This window comes from Thunnus maccoyii, chromosome 13 (assembly GCF_910596095.1).
Source record: "Thunnus maccoyii chromosome 13, fThuMac1.1, whole genome shotgun sequence".
In the NCBI taxonomy this organism is placed as follows: domain Eukaryota; kingdom Metazoa; phylum Chordata; class Actinopteri; order Scombriformes; family Scombridae; genus Thunnus; species Thunnus maccoyii.
The window spans coordinates 31298978-31318993 of NC_056545.1; the positions used below are offsets into that span (position 1 = coordinate 31298978).

Here is a 20016-nt window from a genome sequence, read left to right on the forward strand (position 1 = left end):
CAGAGAACACATGACAACACACAACTGTCACTGGAGACACCACAGTGGCTGCCACACACACTTCTTCTCCAGTCAACTCACTGGTACATCTTCACCACCTGCACTCATATATGGACTGTGTAAATTAGAGAAACACCTGTATGCTGGATTTTGGAGTAAACATAAATGAATACAATGTTTATTGTATTTTAGATATTGAGTGTGTGGTCTGATAAGTCATATGTGTCTATATACAGTAGATGCTTAACAAACACCATGCACTGAACTTCAGTGACCTGTGCCTCCACTAGTGCATACCCTGAAAGTGTGCAGTAATGCGCTTTTTGACATCTACCTCCATGTCTTACCACTTTGTTTAATTCTGGGAATTGTTTCGTTTGTGTCACTGACTGCATTAACAGCTGCTGCAGCCATCAGCCTCTCAAACATTCTAATTAGTTCATGAATATCTTTGAATCATCATACTGACCACTTTCATTGGTTCTTCCTGATTAACTCCGAACCAGCTGCTGAGCAGCTCAAAACTGGTAATGACTCATTCATTACTAATTACTTAAAAATCAGTTACTCTCTTTGTGCCCCCCAAGTAAAGTGGCACATCATAATGAGTAGTTACTAAGTAGTCCCTCATTCCTTGAAGCCTTTACTTACTCATAATGTAAAGCAACGCATCAAAACTAACAAGTAGCTACTGGGTTATTACTGGGGATTCACAATTAGTTTAATAACAGACTGGAGACAGCAGGATTCTCATAAAAATATTTTAATCATCATATTTAGGGTACATAGCCTACGTTAATATCCACATCCACATGTAGGCCTATACCATTGGTTACACTTGGTGCTTATGTATCCAAAAGTAGTTACATCAACAATAAAAAATAAATGTCTGTATTAATATTCAGAAAATCATACACTGCCAATAAAAATAAATAAACTATTAAATAGTACATATCTACTGTATGTTTGAAATAGTTTAATGGTTAGAAAGAAAATGTTTTTGTTGCTAAGCTAGGCTAATAGCCAGTAAATTCAACATTACTTTCACCTTAGCCAATCAAAATCCCACCTCCCGACTGTCACGCTAGTGCCAGTCTTAGCTGAATCCTTGATGAGGGAAAGCGTTGTTATTGAAGTGGTAAGAAACCTAGTTAAACAATGGGGGAACTCATTTTAAGATCTATCTCACACAGGCTCTGCCCTCCACTGGACTCCATGGGTACTACTGTCCTCCAATGATACATGCGTATTCGCCCACTGAACTTTGCATGAACGTAGCCAGCCAATCAAGACGAGCCTACTTGAATACATGTGTAGCCCACTGTATATAAGACAGCATCCTCCTTTTCTCTTCAGCGAACAGTGAGTTTGCCCACTGATCAGCTTTCTCCATGGATGGAGTCACTGCTTATAATGCTCACTTGTCGTCTCCCGGCTTCATAGCCGACAAACACCATCATAAATTCTGTTTTGAGTGCCTTGCGCAAGACCTCACAGAGAGAGGTGTTCAGCGGCCACATCCTGCGCGGACTGCTGACAGTTGCCTGACTTTAGATGCTGGCAGTGGTGCGATCACTTTGAGTGTTTCGATGTATTTCCACTGCGAGGACAGCGAGTTGGAGCTTGTGAACGATGACACAGAGCTCCCCGCTCAGCCTTTCTCCTGGTCATCCCCACTGATATGACAGCTTCGTTGCAAATGATGAAGATACATCATCAGTGTCCCATGAAGCCCAGCTGCTGGTGTCTGTCTGCTGTCTGACTTCCCACGAGTGATGACCATCACGGCTGGCCATGTTGGGCGAACACTGCCCCCCAGGTTCCACCCGTGCTGATGAGCTGTCTCCGTGAGGGTTCTACTCACCTCCCTGCTGGATGCAACAGCCAACAGTTTGGGTGTGTGGGGTGTTTCGCTGGTGTCTTCACAGCAAAATGCCCCCCCTCCTGAGAACAAGGATCGCGGGTGCCAAGCATGGATAGGGCTCTATGACAGCAAGTCGACAGCGCAGATATGATATGGGAGAGAGAGTCCCGACAGTGAGGGCTGTGTTCTCCAGCCCCCCTGCAATCTTCCCACCATGCTGTTCATGATCTTTGTGAATGTTTGCCTGTTACAATGTTTTAATTAAAATAAAATACACTTCTAACAGAACAAGTTCTCATACCCTCCCTAATTCTTGATGCCCCTATGGTGAAGTCGGCTCAATCCACTCCACACAGTGTATCATGTCTGTCCAGCGTTGCACAAACACACACACACAGATGTTGCCCCCCCGCCCCCCCTTCCTGTGAAGGAGTCAGAGAGCCAGGGTACTGCCAGTTTAGGCAGTGATGTCCAGAGACATCACAGTGCTGTGCCTATATGTGCACATTACAGTTGGTGTGATGCTGTAAAAAAAATTCACCTCACCGATGTAATGGCACTGAATAACGCGCTTGCCTCTCGTGATCATCTTGTGTGCATGCATTGGCATTGTAGTTGTCTGCCACGATGGCGTCTACCAAAGAATATACATGTACAAGATAATACCTAAGCGTATTATTTGGTGTTTCTGGCAGTTATCTGCCAGAAATCATAAATTGACTTTTATTCACTTTTAAGCCACATTTTTATGATAAACTTTTTAGATCTTGGTCATTTTTATGTATATCTTTTAACCAGATGAAGAATTTTAGTAATTGTCTGGATCTTATCAGAGAAACAGTGTTTTTACCGGTTTTAATCCCCGTGTATGTTTGTTTTGGAGAGGAGGAGACTTCTGTGGATAATTTGGCTCCCAGTAAAAATCTCCTGAACGTCTGGATCTTAAGTTGTCAGAGAAACAAGTTGAGCAAATGTTAGCAGCAGGTCAGCTCACAGCCTATCTGGACATCCTGTGTATGCTGAACATAGACAAAGAAACACTTTTTACCATGAAACTGCTTTATTCAGTGTTTTTATGGGTTTTAATCCCCATGTAGGAGGAGTCCTCTGCAGATAAATCAGCTCCTGGTAAAAACCCCCTGAATGATGAACACTGAAGGAATCCTAACTGGGAGAGACTGACTGGTGGTTGTTTAACAATGAAGACAACAACTCCCATGATCCCACGGTACTTCACAACGTCATCACATTCCATCTTTTGTTATTGTTTTGATTGACAGACTTCTAGCAGCAGAAATTACATATTGTGCATTTAAAAAAATGCACCACAAGTAGTGCTTCAGAAAACATTTTCACTGCATGGTGAGAGGAAAGACCTGAAATGACAATTGCGTTTAAGAAATTTAGATTTAAAAGAAATGTAAAGCAAAAAATGATCAGAGATTGTGTTCCGGGTTTGCGTTTAGGGTTCAAACACAGTCAGCATGTTTTATACTTTGCTCGACGTTTCATTCTTTACTTTTCCCTGCAGAACTGTAGACCTACGTGCTGATATCTTCATAGTCAGCAGAAATTACAAACACTCCCTACACACAGAAAGGCTATGTGGTACTGAAATGAGAAATGTTAAGAAATAAAGATTTTTTTTCCTCACAGACAGATAACACTATCTGACAGCTGGCTATGTGAAGCAATAATACTGTAGATAGTGCAGCTGACTTGTGCCCATTTTTCATAAATGGTGAGCAGTTGTAATATGTGATATACATGAACTGCTCTTGCTCTGTCTCACATTTATCAGACTGAGTTGAATTTAAAACTTGGGGTGGGGTTTGGGGGCCCTAGGGAGGAGCTGTCAGAAGTTTCTTGACATTTCCCAGGGATTGGAGAAACTACACTGACACTGAGCCACACTCAGTTTGTCTCATTCTTTCAAACTTTCACTCTTTGTCTACTCTGATGGTTCTTCCATTCCCTCAGGACTGTTTTTATATTAATTCTAGACTAAACATCAGACTCAACTGCAAAGCAAGGCAATCAGAAGACTGCTGCTCAAAGCCATGTGGGAAATTCAGTATTTCATCAGTAGATAAACTGAATTTGTAAAGTATTTAACCATCTTGACTTTGAGGATACAGGCCCTCAAGTGCCAAGATTGGATCATTATGAGGCCAAAATTGTACTCAGCAGTAATGAATATAACTTAAAGAGCAAATTCTAAAACTTTCTGAGATGGAGCAGCAAATGAGTGCTGTGTCCACAAAAAGGTGGAGTGACCAGTGAACCAGTTACAAACTCTACCACAGTGAAATGTTTTTTTCAAAGGAAGATGATAGTGACAGTAAGGAACTGTTTATTTATTGCCACTTTGGGCTAACAAAGTGCAAAGTTCCCCTGAGCATCTTTAAGTTTGTGACTTTATCTCTTCAGCAAAATATCATGAAATTGCACATTAAGAAATACATTTTGTTTTGGTTCCTCTCTATCATCTCTTAAGTGCTCCAGCAGACATGCTGAGACATGCACTTATCATGTGAATCAAGTTTCCTGATCCACCATCAGTGGAAACTGTAACATTCTCCAGGTATTTGGTTGATGGTGGCCATATCATTTATCAAACCAAATTAGTTTATTCACCTTCTGTCTCTGGGTAACAGATTGATGCTGACTAGCTTGTTGCCATAGTAATTTTGATCACTTTTAAATAAACAAATAATTGATTTTAGACCTCTGAAAACCACAATGTTAGAGGAAGATGATGAATTACTTGCTGTCTTCTTAATAAATGCTTTACTTAAATCCTATTTTTATATTCATATTCTCTGATTATCACTGAATTTAGGGGCAGAGGAATCTGAAAACAAATTAAAGTCATGCAGGAAAATAAAAAAATACTGGCTCTAAAGTGAGTTTGGATAGATACTTATTCAACACTAGATAAAGACATGGCAAAGTTTGGCACTGACAGACTTTATGTGAGTATGGAAGTGTGCATCAAAAATGTAGGTAGCATGTAGCATGTTTCAGTATATATGCAGTATTTTTGTTTATACATATTTGAGCCATGTGAATGTGACTGAGGTGACTGGAGCAAGTAGAAATAAAATGATGGAGGAGAAAACTGGGTGGCACCTTATAATGTCTTCCTGCTGCGTTGTCTATTGAAACACCAGACTAAAACAAATGTTGGTTCCAGAGACTTAAATGTGAATGAAGTGGGTAGAAGTAAGGAAAAATCAAAAAGGATTGAGAAGGAAAAAAAATAGGTCAGTCACTCTGTATCCCAAAAGTGCCAAAAATAAAAGCCCCTCTGTCTTCTCTCTCTCACCATCACCCTCTCTGTTTGGCTAATCAAAGCCAGATGTATGTGCACGAGGCCTTCATTCAACCTCCCCCTCTTTTTCCCCCTCCCTCCCTCTCTCACTCCCTTGCTCTGTTTCTTTTTCTCGGTGTGGGTTTCCTCCTCAGGCTCAGTACCTCTCTGTTCCCCCCTTCATCTCCTCCTCCTCCTCCTCCTCCTCTCTTGCCTCTCTCCCCCTTGCTCTCTGGCAGAGCAGGAAATACTCCAGGTTCCTGGCCCTGAAGGGAGCATGTTTCTTCTAACCACTAACAGATGGAGGGATGAAGGAGGGAAGGGAAGGATATGAGAGTGAAAGGATGGCGGCTGGGAAAATGTCGGCAATACTGAGATAGATTGTGAAATGATAAAGAGCTTAAAATGTTGCAGAAGTGAGAGGTTTTGCTCTTTTCCTTCAGAGCCTTAGTGGTGTTTTTGAGCTGTTCCCCCTCATATTTCCTGTCCTCTTTTCCTCTCCTCTCCTCTCCATCCCTCTTTTCCACTTTAATAAACTGAGGCAGCTCGAACTGAATCCTAATGTCATAAAACAGCCCAACCCACAGAAATCCCCTTGAGCTCTCCTTTTCTCTGGTGCACACACACACATACACAAGCATGCACCCCCTCTTCACCCACTCTGTAGGCCTCTTTATGAAACGATGAAGAACTTTCTACATGAGAGTGGGCTTGAGTGTGATGAATGAGTAGTCTGTGAGTGTGTGTGCTGAGAAAGTACGTGTGTTCATGTGTGCACATACAGTACCAGTCAAAGTTTGGGCACACCTTCCCATTCACTTGAATGTGTGTTTGCATATTATATATGTGTGTATCAGCAAAAGTAATCAATTACATTGACAGACAGAAAAGGATTTATATTGGTAATGAAGTTTAGTGGTGGCAGTATTAACAGTAGCATTAGTAGTAGTAATCATGGTTGTTACACAAGTAAAAATTGTACAAGAAATAGTAAGTATTACTAGTACTAGTAGCTCTTGTAGAAGTAGCACTGTAAGTGAAAAGTAAAAGTAGCAGTTGTTGAAGTAGTAATAGCAACAGTTATAGTAGCATTATCAGTTTTACTAGAAATGTACAGTATTTTTAGTATTAGTAAAAGTACCACCTGCACTAGTATTATCAGTAGTAGTAGTTGTAGTAGTAATCAAAGTAGTGGCTGTAGTAATTGTATAAGTACACAATATAGTCTCATGGATCATGAAATCCAGATGACTAGGAACTTTCACTACAGCCCAGTCCACTCCTCCTCTGTATTGTTGGTGGCGACATTGAAGAGCAGAATATTGGCATCATTACCCTTAAACAAGCCAATGTTCCCCTGGAGCCCTTAGCTTACCACTTTAATCCACCTCTCTCTGTCACCTCCCCCCACTCCTTTACATTTCAATTACTCAACACTACATCACTAACACTAGGCCTGCTGACTAGTGTGTGTGTATGTGTGTTTTCTCTACCTGTGTCACTGTGTGGGGTCTGACTGTTGACAATTACATGGCCATTTGGTGACATCTACCATAATGCAATGAACAAGCCTTCATTGATGAAATAAATGTTAATTTAGCTTTCCTGGCAATTTAGAGAAACACAAATATTTGTTTAAAACAAACACTTTAATTTCATACACTGCATTTTGGTGAACACATTTCATACAAAAAGAAGCTAATAGTGAGTTGACTAGTGCACTTTAAATGATAATACTGTCAAACACTCAAAGTGACATTGTAACATTAATTACATTCTCTGGGCAGGCAAATTTTTATTAGTCTGCAAGTAGCCTACTGTCAACTTTACCCAACAGTAGAAACTGTAATTTGCTACTTAATATTTTATTCAAGGTCCTTCAAGAATACTCTTTGTGAATGTGACATTCAATCTCACAAAAACTTTTAAAAGATGGTTTAAATCATGCTACTACGGTAACTTGCTGGATTGCATTTGCTGCTACAGTAAAGATTTACAGACTTCTTTTCTGCTGAAAGTCAGTTCTTTCTCCAATGAGATTTACTATCTCAACCACAAATTCCAGACATAATGTCTCACAAGCACTTTGTACTGTACTGACAATCCACTCCTTAACAACTACTCATTTTATTTACTGTGGTCACATTTCCCCATGTCTGACAGATATGTTTACTTCTACTGACAACACAAAAACATGTAGCAAGTATTAATGTTTGGTTGTCTGTCTTAAGTTATCCTCCCATTTAATTACAGTAGGACGTTACAATTACATAATGATGACTATGCACCATTTCGGCAACACAAGACGATTTCACAGTCCAACTATAAGGAAACTGTGGCTTGTCTCAGTATCATAGGCTACTTTTTTCAACAATAAGTTCCCAATATGCAGAGTATTGAAGAATGTTTTAAATAGGAGATAAACTGACATGGTAAACTTGGAGGCAAAGGGGTCCTTCTTTTGAATGGGGCATGGCAACTCTCTCATACTTTTAAAACTACATATTAGGCTGCTTTTTACTAATCTGCAAAGTTTCACTTGGCGTGGGTTGCCAAGTGAAGGACACTTCGATAAAAAAATTCATGTTTTCAGTTATAACATTACAAAGGCGGATATTTTGGGGATTATTCAGAACTCAAACTGATGAAATACAGTTCACTATTAGGTCTTTTCCACTACAGGACTGTAATGACCTGCAGCTTATGGTAGCTATTTTCAGGGGTTCTGCTTTTGTTTTCACTGTACTCCCCCCACTTTGGTGCAAGTTCCTGAGCCTAAATTTGGGAACTCCTAGGGAGAAGGTACTCAATCCAAGTTCCAGGTACTTTCAGCGGGAAGGAATGCAACAGCTGGTTTGGTACAAACACAGCAATTAATAATAGAGGGCGTGTGTTAAAATGATCACTGCAAAGAAGTTTATTTCAATATACAGACAATACTCATGATTCAGAATACCCAACATGTGTTTTGTTGCCTTCTTATGCAAATGTAAAGTGTAGATTTAGTACTATTGGGGGGCATGTTAAAAGTTTAATTATGTTTCCCAATAATTCAGGTAGCATTGGTATTTCCAAAATCATGTGACATTTCCAGTAGGTATTTTTTCCACTAACTACAGGTAGCGGGGCAGAGTGATCAAATGCTACATCCCTATAATTTATTGTTTCTTGAATTTCACTGGATTCTTCAGCATCACCTCCCTGTCTTCTGAATCAGGAGAGAACAGAGCAGCAGGAGGGATTTTGATGGTATGGGCCAGAGAAAGAGCTGCCAGTGTGCCCTTCAGGGAAGCTAGCCTGTCCCAAGGGCTACACCTGGCACTGGAGAGCTGGTCAGCATGTGGGAGCTGGTTTGGTACCAGTTCTGTTGACCTTCTACTAAAAGTAGGGCTCTTCCATTAAATTCATTTAATGATACTGACATTTAAAAGTCATCATAGGTAAATGTAAATGTTAATATATTAGCCCCACTTTTTCTACAGTTGTTTGTCCCAGAACTGAACTGCACTCACCACACTTGCCTACCAACAAGTGCATAAAAATTATGATGTTTGTAATGTTGTTCCCATGTGCGACACTGGTACCTTTTGACGTATATCCAAAATATTCTGGTTTGTAAAACGTAGCGGAAAACAAGGAAGAACCTAGAACCTAGACCTTAGGGATTCTTACCGTCGTGGAAAACAGCTACAGTACCAGTAAAAAGTTTGGACACACCTTCCCATTCACTTGAAAACTGAATTGGTACTATATGTGACCTGAAAGACAATTTCAGGTCAATCAGTGGGTGTGTGCCTGTGGGAATATTTATGGGCCAATGTGGCCAATTTAGAGTACCCTTAGACAAAACATGAGTCATCAATGTAAGACTTTAAGTACAATACAACACTTCCTGTACAATTTTTCATCTCATTTTTGAAATAAAAAGGCTGGTTTGGTGACAGCTGCTTCCTTCATTGCTTGTTAAGGCTGAGCTAAATCCATCCAGTCAATGCAGTCACTCAAGATTATAGATCACTTTTATGTACACATTGATTTTTATATTTACTGCAGTTTGTGGTCCATCATTCTACGTAGTCCAAAACTAAGCAGCTGATATTCCTTGAAGGAAAGCATAAACAAAAGGGGTCTCATAGTGGCCACAAACTCATGCTATCCAATATTGTTGGGTTCAGTTTGACCAATATTCCACTTTATACAGTGGTCATTACTTTCAGTGAACCAGTGCGAAAGCGCAGGATCTTCTTCTTAAGGGCATGGGAGGCCTTAATCTTGACAAATGCCTTGGGCTGCAGAGGTGCTCCAGGTGGGGCAGGGGGTGATGGGAGGGAAAGTTGTGGGGGTAGTTGCTGGGGCCAAACCAGACCTCCACTTTCATCTGAGTCACTGGACAAAGAGCTGGAATCTGGAGAGTCAGCCTCACTCATGCTGGACTCAGACTCCCCATGTCCTGGGTGAGGGTAGCCCTCGCTAGGCTGACACATTGGCACTTGGTCCCTCTCCAAATGGTACTCCATGTGCTGATGATGGTGGGAGTGGTGGTGGTTAAGGTTGTGGTGTGGGTAGGCATATGATGTGTGTGTAGGGCGAGATTTGCGTGTGCGCCTTGCACAATGGTCCCTTTGGTTTGAAGCTGAAGAGCTGTGTATGGGTGCCTGCGTGGGTGGCTGGTCAGCCTCGTCTTGACTGAGCTCCAGGGTGGACTGCCAGCGCCGGTAGCTTCCACTTCCTTGCTGTTGCTTCTTGCTCCTGGACTGACTACTGCGGCTTCCCCTTCCACCACTTCCACTTCCTCCACCATCCCTCTCTACTGTATTGTACTTGCGCTCTGGAACCCTTTGCAGGCTATTCTCTGATTGAGACCGACAAGCCCTCTTCCCCTGCTTCTTACTGGCACCATTTTTGTCTTCATTGGAGCGACATTTCTTGGGGCCCCCTCGAGATCTGGAGGGTTGGATCTGAGATGCAGTGGGTTGCTGCTCTTGATGATGATGGCCTCTCTCTGGAGAATATGTGCTTCGGTTGGGTTTGGGTGCCCCAGAGCCCTTGTGGGGGTTGGAATGGTGATGGGCATAAGCTCTGGTGGAGGCTCGGCATGGCTGGGCTGGTATATACTCTGCATTGACCAGCTGCTCATCAGGTGAAGGTAGTTGGTGAGGCTTTGATAGAGCTGGAGGGGAAGGGTAGTTGGCGAAATGTTGGGGTGAATCAGGCTCACTACTGCTGGAGTCTGGGTGGGTTTGTAGAACTCTGCTAGATGGATAGTCTAGCGAGGTTGAGCGAGAGGTGTTAATCATGGAGGCCTGCCTGGGCTTGTGGTACAGCCCTGGTTGATGCTGAACACTTTGCTGGAGGTGGTGGTGGTAAGGAGGTGGCGCATCTTCAGGAAACCCTGTCCCTGTGTAACGTTCCTGATCCAGGTTATGGCAAGCCTGTGGAGCAGTTCCCTCTGAGCACTGGGACAGAGTAGAGATTTCTTGAACAGACACTTGCTTCGGTGAATGTTTCTCCTCTTTGCGGCATAAGCTACTCTGCCTCACCACACTGACAGCTCGGGCATCATGTGCCAGGCTGGTGCGGGGCTTTGATGGTCGTGATGGTAGGGCTCTGCGCTGGATCAATCCAAATATATAAGTCTCCACCTTTTGGGATTGTTGATGATCGTCTTGACTGGGGTCAACATCCCTCATCTCCCCCAAAGCATCTGTAACCGTGGCCCGCCTTGTTGCATCTGCCAGCCATGTTTCTCCTGTCTCTGTCTCCACTGTCCCTTCAAGGGCTGAGAGGGAACAAGGGACCACTATGTTGTAATTTGATTCAGGAGATCCATCTTGCTTGGCTACCTCTCCTAATAAACAGAGCAAACACAAAGAAAATGATCAGAATCATGCACAACATGAAATAAGACCAAAGCTTTACAAGAATATGAGGCTTGAAAGTAAAATGCATGTTGCCTTGTTTTTCTAATTGGGATGAGGGTGGCACCATCACATGTGAAATGTGTTAAAGTGGGAACATTTAAGTATTGAAACTGTTTCCCTACAACCTAACTGTAATTACATTTATACAGACTAAGCAAGGTTTGTGTAACCAAAAAATGAGAAACTCCAAATCAGTGGCATTAGCAACATTAAATAAGTTTTGGCATTTTCTTGCTGTTACTACTTTAGTAAAATTATTCTCCCTATTCATAACAACCCCTTTGGTAACAAATATGATTAATGTGCATTATCATCTTGTATGTTCAGTTTAGAGTACTATGTTACCTTGGCAATGTTGATTTACTCACTACCTTACTGTAATTTTGAATTATACTCTTAATATTACACTTAGAATGTAGAGAATGCTTCAGACTTTTTGAAAATGGAAAGGGGAAAGTGTTAAATTTGACTCTCTCTTTTTAACCATCTCAAATGTAGGTTCAAGGCCATTATTTTTTTTTTAGTTTATGTTACACACATAATTTTCCCAAACCAGTCACTTGCTACATAAGAGCAATCCATTTTCCGACAGTGTAAGAAACACAGACATTTCAAGCCGTTTGTGGTCTTACCAAACACAAGTGTAGTTTAGTTATGGTCATGTGTAACCAGTACCATTAGGTTACTCTGTAGTGCAAAAGACAGGACTATTTGTCTTCTGAAATCCCAGTGTGCTCAGATTCGTGTCTCACATGCTTTATAAACATGAAGTACAGGCTGAGATGCGGCGAGACTTCAGTGATGAAGGATGCTTAGCCACCAAGGGCATGTAATAGATTTGTCTGCTTGATGTTTGTCTACCAGACACTAAACTGCATCCTTAATGACCTCAGTGTCTGCAGCAGGGAGAAAGAATTATTGCTCTTGAGAGTGACTGAGTTACATGGTGCGCTATGTTTTGGTGCAACTAGAACATACAATGACTTTTGCTCCCATAATGTAGCATGGAGCTCATGCAGACATTTACACAAATGAGGTCAGTATTAGGAAAAATAAAAGTGAGAGATGAATTCATTTAAGTGCTGGAGGAGTTGTTCAACATCTGTAGAGCAAACTGAGATATATCTACAGTGCTGTGCAAAGGTTTTAGGAACTTTAGAGTCTTAGATTCTTATCCATAATGTAATACCATCAGGGAAGCATCTGATTGGTTCCAAATTTATTCTGCAGCATGACAATGACCCCAAACATACAACCAAAGTCATAAAGAACTATATTCAGCATCAAGAAGCACAAGGAGTCCAACAGATGGTCTGGCCCCAACAGAGCCTTGATCTCAACATCAATTAGCCAGTTTGGGATTACATGAAGACACAGAAGTCTCAGAAGCCTAAATTCACAGAAGAACTGTGACTTCTCCAGGATGCAGGAACAACCAACCTGCCACATACCTTAAAACTGTGCGCAGGAGTACCAAGGAGAACAGCTGTTGTTTTAAAGGCAAAGTATGCTCACACCAAATATTATATACATACATATACATACATATACATATATATATATATATATATATATATATATATATATATATATATATATATATATATATATATATATATATATATATATATATATATATATATATATATATATATATATATATATATATATATATATAACATATATATATATATATATATATATATATATAAACCACTGGCTGTTTGGAAGAGGCAGATTTTACCTGAACTGAGTCGGCTGTCGTCCAGGCTGGCAGGAGAATCTGCTGATTTGACCTCAGCGTTGACTGTCAGCTGTGCCACCTGCTGCTCTAAAGATGCCATTATACCCCAGGGAGTACACTGGAGACTGGTCTGAAATACACAGAGAGAGAGCGAGAGTCAAGAGAATGCACTTAGATGGGAAATCTCTCTCAACAGCATGATCAAAACACCTTCACTAATCACGCACACAGAAGAGACACACACGTTTGTCTTCTGGGGAAACTATATTCATGCTTTAACACTTCAGCACAAACTCTAAGTATGAAAAGCAACATTTCAAATTTGTGTAAAGTCCACTCTTTTCTACCATCTTCCCTTTCATGAAAGCAAAGAAATACATATTTACATACACATTTATACTTATACTTATACAAAAATAACAGGGTTGGCCAAATATTACTTTTACCCTTTTGAGATAATGTAATTAATGTTAATTAGACCACACTGAAGTGTTTGCATTCTGCCGACTATCACTCATAATGGTGTATGCTTAATATGATTGACACATGGATGATTTTTGCATTTATATTAACATGATTTAAGTCACCCCAAAAACCCTATAACTTACAGAAAGAACACCTAAATGTGTGAAGACTTTGTCACATTTTGTGGTTATCTTTTAATTTGGAAGTTAAAAGAACAACCTAACACCCACACCCCAAACTGCAAAGGGACAATTACATGAATACACTTAAAATACACATGATGGTCATTCATTAGGAGTGCACATATCAACTCCCTGTTCATCTCCCAGGATAAGAGGTAGAGATACTGAGAGCAATAGCCTTCACATTCACAGACAGCTATGACCACAAGCACCTATTATCAAAACACTGGAACAATAACACACAGTTCTCTCACCAACACCTCCCCACTCCCCCACCCCCACCCAGTTGAAGCTGTCTAAACAACAGACAGAGCAGAGACACATAGAAAGCTTAAAGAGGAGAAAACACACAAGAGAAAGAGAAATACTGTAAGACCACTCTCGTTCACAATACTTTTCACTGCAAAAAGACAATAAAAGTTTACCTTCTAATAAATAAAAACGACTTGTGTCAACAGGGATTCAAAAACAGAGAGGTCTCAGATAACCCCTTGGACACAGCAGTTGGTCAGCTGATTTCTATAGAAGCCCTCACATGTTTAACTAAACCCACATGTTTCACATTTGAGAACTACAAATTCCAAAACCTGCTTAGTGTAGAAAATCCATCAAACTTCAGCCTCTGGGTTATAAATACAGTCTGTTTTATAGCACTGTCTTCAGATAAAAGTACTGTTGTAAACCAGTAATGAACAATAGAAGGACACTGTATAACTATATAGTTAAACTTAGTTTTATGGTGCAGCTACTACAGTATTTGTCAAACAGGATACACTTCAGGAAACCCTATAGTAATAATGTAGGAGATAAAAATGATCATAAAGCAAAGATTATACAGTATATTTAGTGTCTGTTGTGCTTATGTTTTCAGTGGAGAGGACATCTATAAAACGCTGTTATGCAAACCAGAGCCATGAAGGTGCCCAAACATGGAGACTGTGAGAAGTCTTCTTTTTCCCCTCAGATGACACACACTTACAGGACAACAGCTGTACATGAAGACAAGAGGAAAACCGGCTGGAATTAGTTATAAGCTGTTGATTTTTTTTTCTTTTAACTATTCCTCATGTTCCATTGTTTTTTGCTACATCTGGCATCTTACACTGGTAAAGGGATTACTTAATCATTTAGTGTTCCCACCTTAAAGAAACAGTTCACCCAAAATTATTTCATTATCTCTTCACCACAATTTTAAATTGTGTTTTAAAACACAGAATATCAGCTGGTGCCATTCGTTTTACTACCCTTATCCTCAATCTTAAGTACCAGTCACTTAAGATTTCCAAAAAGGCAATAAAAAGTATCTCAAACAGCATATGTCACAATTTCCACATCTTCTGAGCTCAAACAGCTACCCTTTGGGTGCTGTTAGGTGTGTACTAAATATTTCTCTGTGGGAGCTGAGGGCAAGTCACCAATGTCAGATTTTTAATCTTTTGGATAATCTATTCCTTTTGACAAAACTTTTATATTCAGTATATTCGTAAAACCAATACATCTATATTCTCATGGGCATGTTGCCTCAGTTCGTAAATATTGTCTCATTTTATACACTTATGCAATATTTATGATGGGTACTAAGGATTTTGATACCGTGGCACCACATGATTTTCTCCTCTTTGACTAACTGTTACATCATCATCAGAGTGTGAGAGAGGCAGAGAGAGACACTACCACTTACTCACTGTGAAGTTACTGGAAAGCTTTGCACCAGTATTGAGTCGAGATGCAGGAGCTCCACATTTATTTTTGTAAGGCTGTTTTTGTGCTGTAATGTAATATAAGACATAATAACATCTTCAGGGAGGAACATATACTAGCTGAACCAAGAGAACCAAATATCACACTTTAGCTGCCTTACTAAAACAGAGTTTGGACTGTGTCTGCACACACTTGTGGCCCACTTTGTTTCACACGATGAGTTTTGTGCAGATTGCAGCTGTTCCACACTGAACCTACAGGTATCACAAAATAACAGCCTCCATGATTTATCCACTGGAGGCTACGCAGAGGTGGAACATACATATTAATGTGGATGGATGTCTTGAAATGACTTAATGTTTCCTACAGTACATATTCACATCTGCCTTTTCACTTCAGAAAGTAGATAGCTGTTGTTGTTGGAAAGTCTCAGTAAATTGTGGTGTCTGAGAAGCCGCCTCAAACTTTAGATCCAATCCAATTTTCCATCACCTCTGAAATCAGAAGCCTGGACATTGAGGAGATACATATGTACTCTAAGTCAGTTAGTGTTTATTTAGCTAAGTCTGGTAGGATGTCCATGAAATATTGGCTGAAATAATGTTTTGACGCACTGCAGTACCTTCTAATTTTCCTGTTGCAGTGGAGATGAAGGTGGTTGTTGATGGGGGACTGTATGGCATAGTTGAGATGTTTTTAAGTCCAGCTCAAGTCCCATGTCTGTCAGAGGCAGTCTCAAATCAAGTTGAAACAGGGTTCTCTGTGCATCTTCCAGCAAAATGCAACTGAATCAGGTGCTTCTCAGTTTGAGGACAGGAAACTTCCATTGAACAAAAGGGACTGGAGCACACTAATTAATTCGTAGCTTTTAATTGTGCAAACAGACTAACATTTACTTTCAACATTTCATCAGAGTCAAAGTGTACAAAGATAAAGCAAACAACTTATGTAATTAACCTAAACCAGGTGTGCAGTTGTCATTAGATAACTGGGTTTCAAATCTATTGGGTTTCTAATCTAAAGAACATAAACGTCTTAAGTTACAAGGATAAAAGTGCAAAATGTAAAAGTACAAATATCTGTCAAATGTGACAAATTAGAGGAAACATGACAATCAGATTTTCATTGATGCCAAAGGGCTAACACTACGTAAGAAACAAAAGAACACACATCACTCTAAAAGTTACAAAGATAAAAGTATATAAAGTACAGATACAAACATCTGTCAAGTATGACAACTTAGAGGAAACATTCAGTTCCTCATTTATGCCAAAAGGCTCCACCCTGTTCAGAGTGTAAATCCACAATGCCTCTCTGTGGAGCAGTGAGTTGATGACATCACTACCTATAGGAGAGGGTGAAAATTTTTCTCTTCCTCAGAACTTCAATGACACTGCAGAGCTGTGGTTAGTCTGTGCATAATATCGAGCAATAGCATAGTCCATGTTTTCAGACAATCAGACAGTTCTCCTCTATTACCTCTCCATATGACCATGATAACATCAATGTATCTTTTCCACAAAGCAATCTTGGACAAAAATGTATTTTGGAGTGGGTCATGAATGAATTTCTCTTCCCATAGACCCATAACAAGACAAGCATAGGATGGGGCAAAAGCACTGCCCATAGCTGTGCCACAGGATTGCAGGTAATAGGAATCTTAATATTTATAGAAGTTCATGGTTAGAATTATTTCTGACGGTCTAAGTAGGAATTCATTGGGACGTTTGTTGAGGTAATGGATGAGAGCATCAAGGCCTATTTCATGAGGTATGCATGTATGGGCTCTGCAAATCAAAAGTTACCAGGATATCAGCTTTAATAGTATTTAGTACATCAACACTGTACCCAAGAAAAGGAAGGAGGCTTGAGACAAATTTCTTGGCGAAGAAGTCAACAAATCGTGACAGAGGCTCAGTAAGACAATACTTGCCACAATCAGGTGGAGGGGGGGGATTGATAGTGGATTGATGTATGGAGGAGAGCAGTCTGATTTGCTGAAATATATAAATTTCACTACTAACTATCTTTTTTTCCATTATGGAACAGCATAAAACCTTTGTCCACTTTCTAGACCTAGCCCTTTATTACAAGGGAAACAACAGTATTATTGAGACCACAATCTATCGTAAACCCCTTAGCAGAAACACACTTCTACAGGCTGAGAGTAACCATCCAAAACAACTCATTCACAATATTTGTATTAGTCAGTTTTTGAGATTGTGCAGAAACTGCAGTACTGTTACAAATTTCCAGTCTAAAGCTGTCAAAATTATGGTGTTTCCAAAACAGGGGTTACCCTACATCATACATCTCTTCAGCCTAGAGATGGAATCTCTGTTACTTAAGAAAACTAGACCTACCACCATTTCCCCATGGATTACTTTCTCTACTGAATATTCTCCTCTGGCAGGCAGGGTCAAAAATATTCCTCAAGAGTGACCCATCTCTAAAAAATTTCAGCTGTGTGCCTCCCCTGATCTTGTTGAAACTTTGCAACAATCTGAGAGACAGACTGATTCATTTTGAAAATAAAAAAACACCTAATACTGACAACATTTACATGCACAAAATATTACATTTTTTGCCCTTATTCCAAAAAAGACAATATTCCTACTAAGCTGCTTACATGGCTAATGAAAATTAATAGTCCACTTATATTCCTGTTCACATGCTGAGGGTTTCCAGGGTTTCCCTCTGCTCCAGTGGGACCAGGAATCACAAGATCTCTGCAGGCAGAGAAGTAACCAGCAAGGTCATCAGTGAGCTACTGCCTGATATTTATAAGTGATATTGATGACTGATATAAATTTATAGTTACAGGCACATCCAGTACCTAGGTTGTCCCATAATATTTACTACAATGCTGAGTGTTTTTGGTACATAGAGCTGGCCCAACACATAAACAACCTAAGCGCCTGCTTAGGGCCGCCCATGAGAGGGCCCTCGAGGGCTGACTCACACTGTCTCAAAATGTGGGAGTCCCCCTTAATTGCGGTACCATTGTAGTGACAACCAGTGCTAAGAACCCCCCCCAAGGGACCCCATCTCATCGGTGTCTCTGTGAGTCACAGACACACAAGTTTGTTTGCATTGATTACGCAAAATAGAGAGGAATTATCCGTCTGGGAGTGAAAAAAGAAAGAGAAAGAAAGGGGAAGAGGAGAAAAGAAAGCAGGACAGTGGTAAATGGAGCAGATCATGATGAATGATGATAAATTATGATTGATGATAGCAAATGGTAAGCCAAAAAGTTAGTTAGCAAAGATACATGATGTCATGTAGAACCTCTGATGAGGAAAGTTACGTCACATGGACCCTAGCAGACCCTCGGTTACTTGCAGATGCAGAAAGTATAATTTCAGTTTAAGGAGGGTCCCCAAAGTAAGTCTTGCTTGGGGCCCCCTGTTGTCTAGAGCTGAGCCTGTTGGTGCATCACATCAAGTTGTCACAGTCCATGGCTGCATGTCAGGATAATAACCAATCCCCCCTGTCCCTGTTGTATGCTCCAGCATATATCATTTTGCCTGTGCAGGGGTAAACAGGCAAGAGGCCGTGTGTCACAAATAGTGGTAAAAACGCAATTCAGACACATATTCCGAATGCGCTGTATACACGTTCAAAGAATGCTCCTAAAACCCGAATAATATCAGCATATCCCATGTCCCCATGTCTTACTCGGAAAATGCTACATTCGGAATAAGGCCTAATTCGGAAAATCCATACAGAAAATACTATTTATATGACCTGTATCAAATTCATAATATTATCATAGTCGGAATAATAGTGGACTATTAGTGTACATGTAAACGTGGTCACTGTCTCCTGGCTGCCTTTGAATCAAGCTACAGGCTTTTTTCGCTGTGGCCACTGTGCGCAATGTTCTACCTCGTCAGACACCAAGTACTTTACACATCCACATACTGGTAAAAAAATATGCCATTAAATCCTTCATTAACTGCAACAGCACATGTTGTCTATATGTTGAAATGTCCCTGTGGTTTGTTTTATGTCAGACAAACAATAAGAGCTTTAAAGACTTGCATATCTAACATAAAACTGCAATACATACACAGGGTTGGGAGGGTTATTTTTAAAATGTAATCCAATACAATTACCAATTACTTGTTAAAAAATTTAATTAGTAACCTAATCCAAGTATCAAAATTATAATTAAAGTAATGTTACTTGATTACTTTCCATTACTTTTGGATTACCTCAATACCAAATATGCAAATAAAGACTTTTACTTAATTCTGTATGACAGCAGAACAATCAATGGCAGTTTAAATGCAGGTCCAGAGCAAGTGTGTGTTTCAGTGTTCAGCCAGCAAATGACAGCACAGTCAGAGATTTATATTCTAAACTATCACGTGTGTGGCAAATATTACTGAGGAAGCCAGTCAACTTGGTATGGAGATCATATTGCCATATGATGGCAATCATATGGAGATTAAATCTCCATATAGTCACATGGGGATATCATAGTTTCTTGCTTTCACAAACTAGACTGTAAAAAATATGGACATAGCCATGTGACGTCACCCATTGGTTTCTGAAGAGGAGTTTTGAAGCTCAGAGTGGGCAGCTCTGGCCATCGCCATCTTGGCAGTGCCTGACTCCGCCTAACTCCCTGTTAATCCAAAATGGGCAAAGAGGTGGCTCTGAGGCAAGTTGAATGAAGCCTGGTTGATGAAACAAGCCACTTAGCAGCTAGTGAACTGTCACTCAAAGCGGCCATGTCCTTAATTATGTATATGTTTACAGCTTAATAAAATTTTAACAGGTGAGTTATAAAAAAAATCTAGCTATAGAGACCAAAACCG

At 40.3% G+C, this 20016-nt stretch overlaps 1 protein-coding gene across 1 annotated transcript in view; it reads right to left on the reverse strand.

Annotated features, from left to right (window-relative positions):
• Positions 1 to 6810: 6810 nt before the first annotated feature.
• LOC121910967 (dapper homolog 3-like) overlaps positions 6811 to 20016 on the reverse strand; it is a 32784-nt gene continuing 19578 nt past the window's right edge. The window contains exons 3-4 of the mRNA XM_042432378.1: positions 12843 to 12972; positions 6811 to 11025 (exon numbers count right to left, since the gene is read on the reverse strand). Coding sequence (XP_042288312.1) covers positions 9371 to 11025; positions 12843 to 12972 — 1785 coding nt within the window. The 3' untranslated portion in view covers positions 6811 to 9370. The remainder of the gene's footprint in view (positions 11026 to 12842; positions 12973 to 20016) is intronic.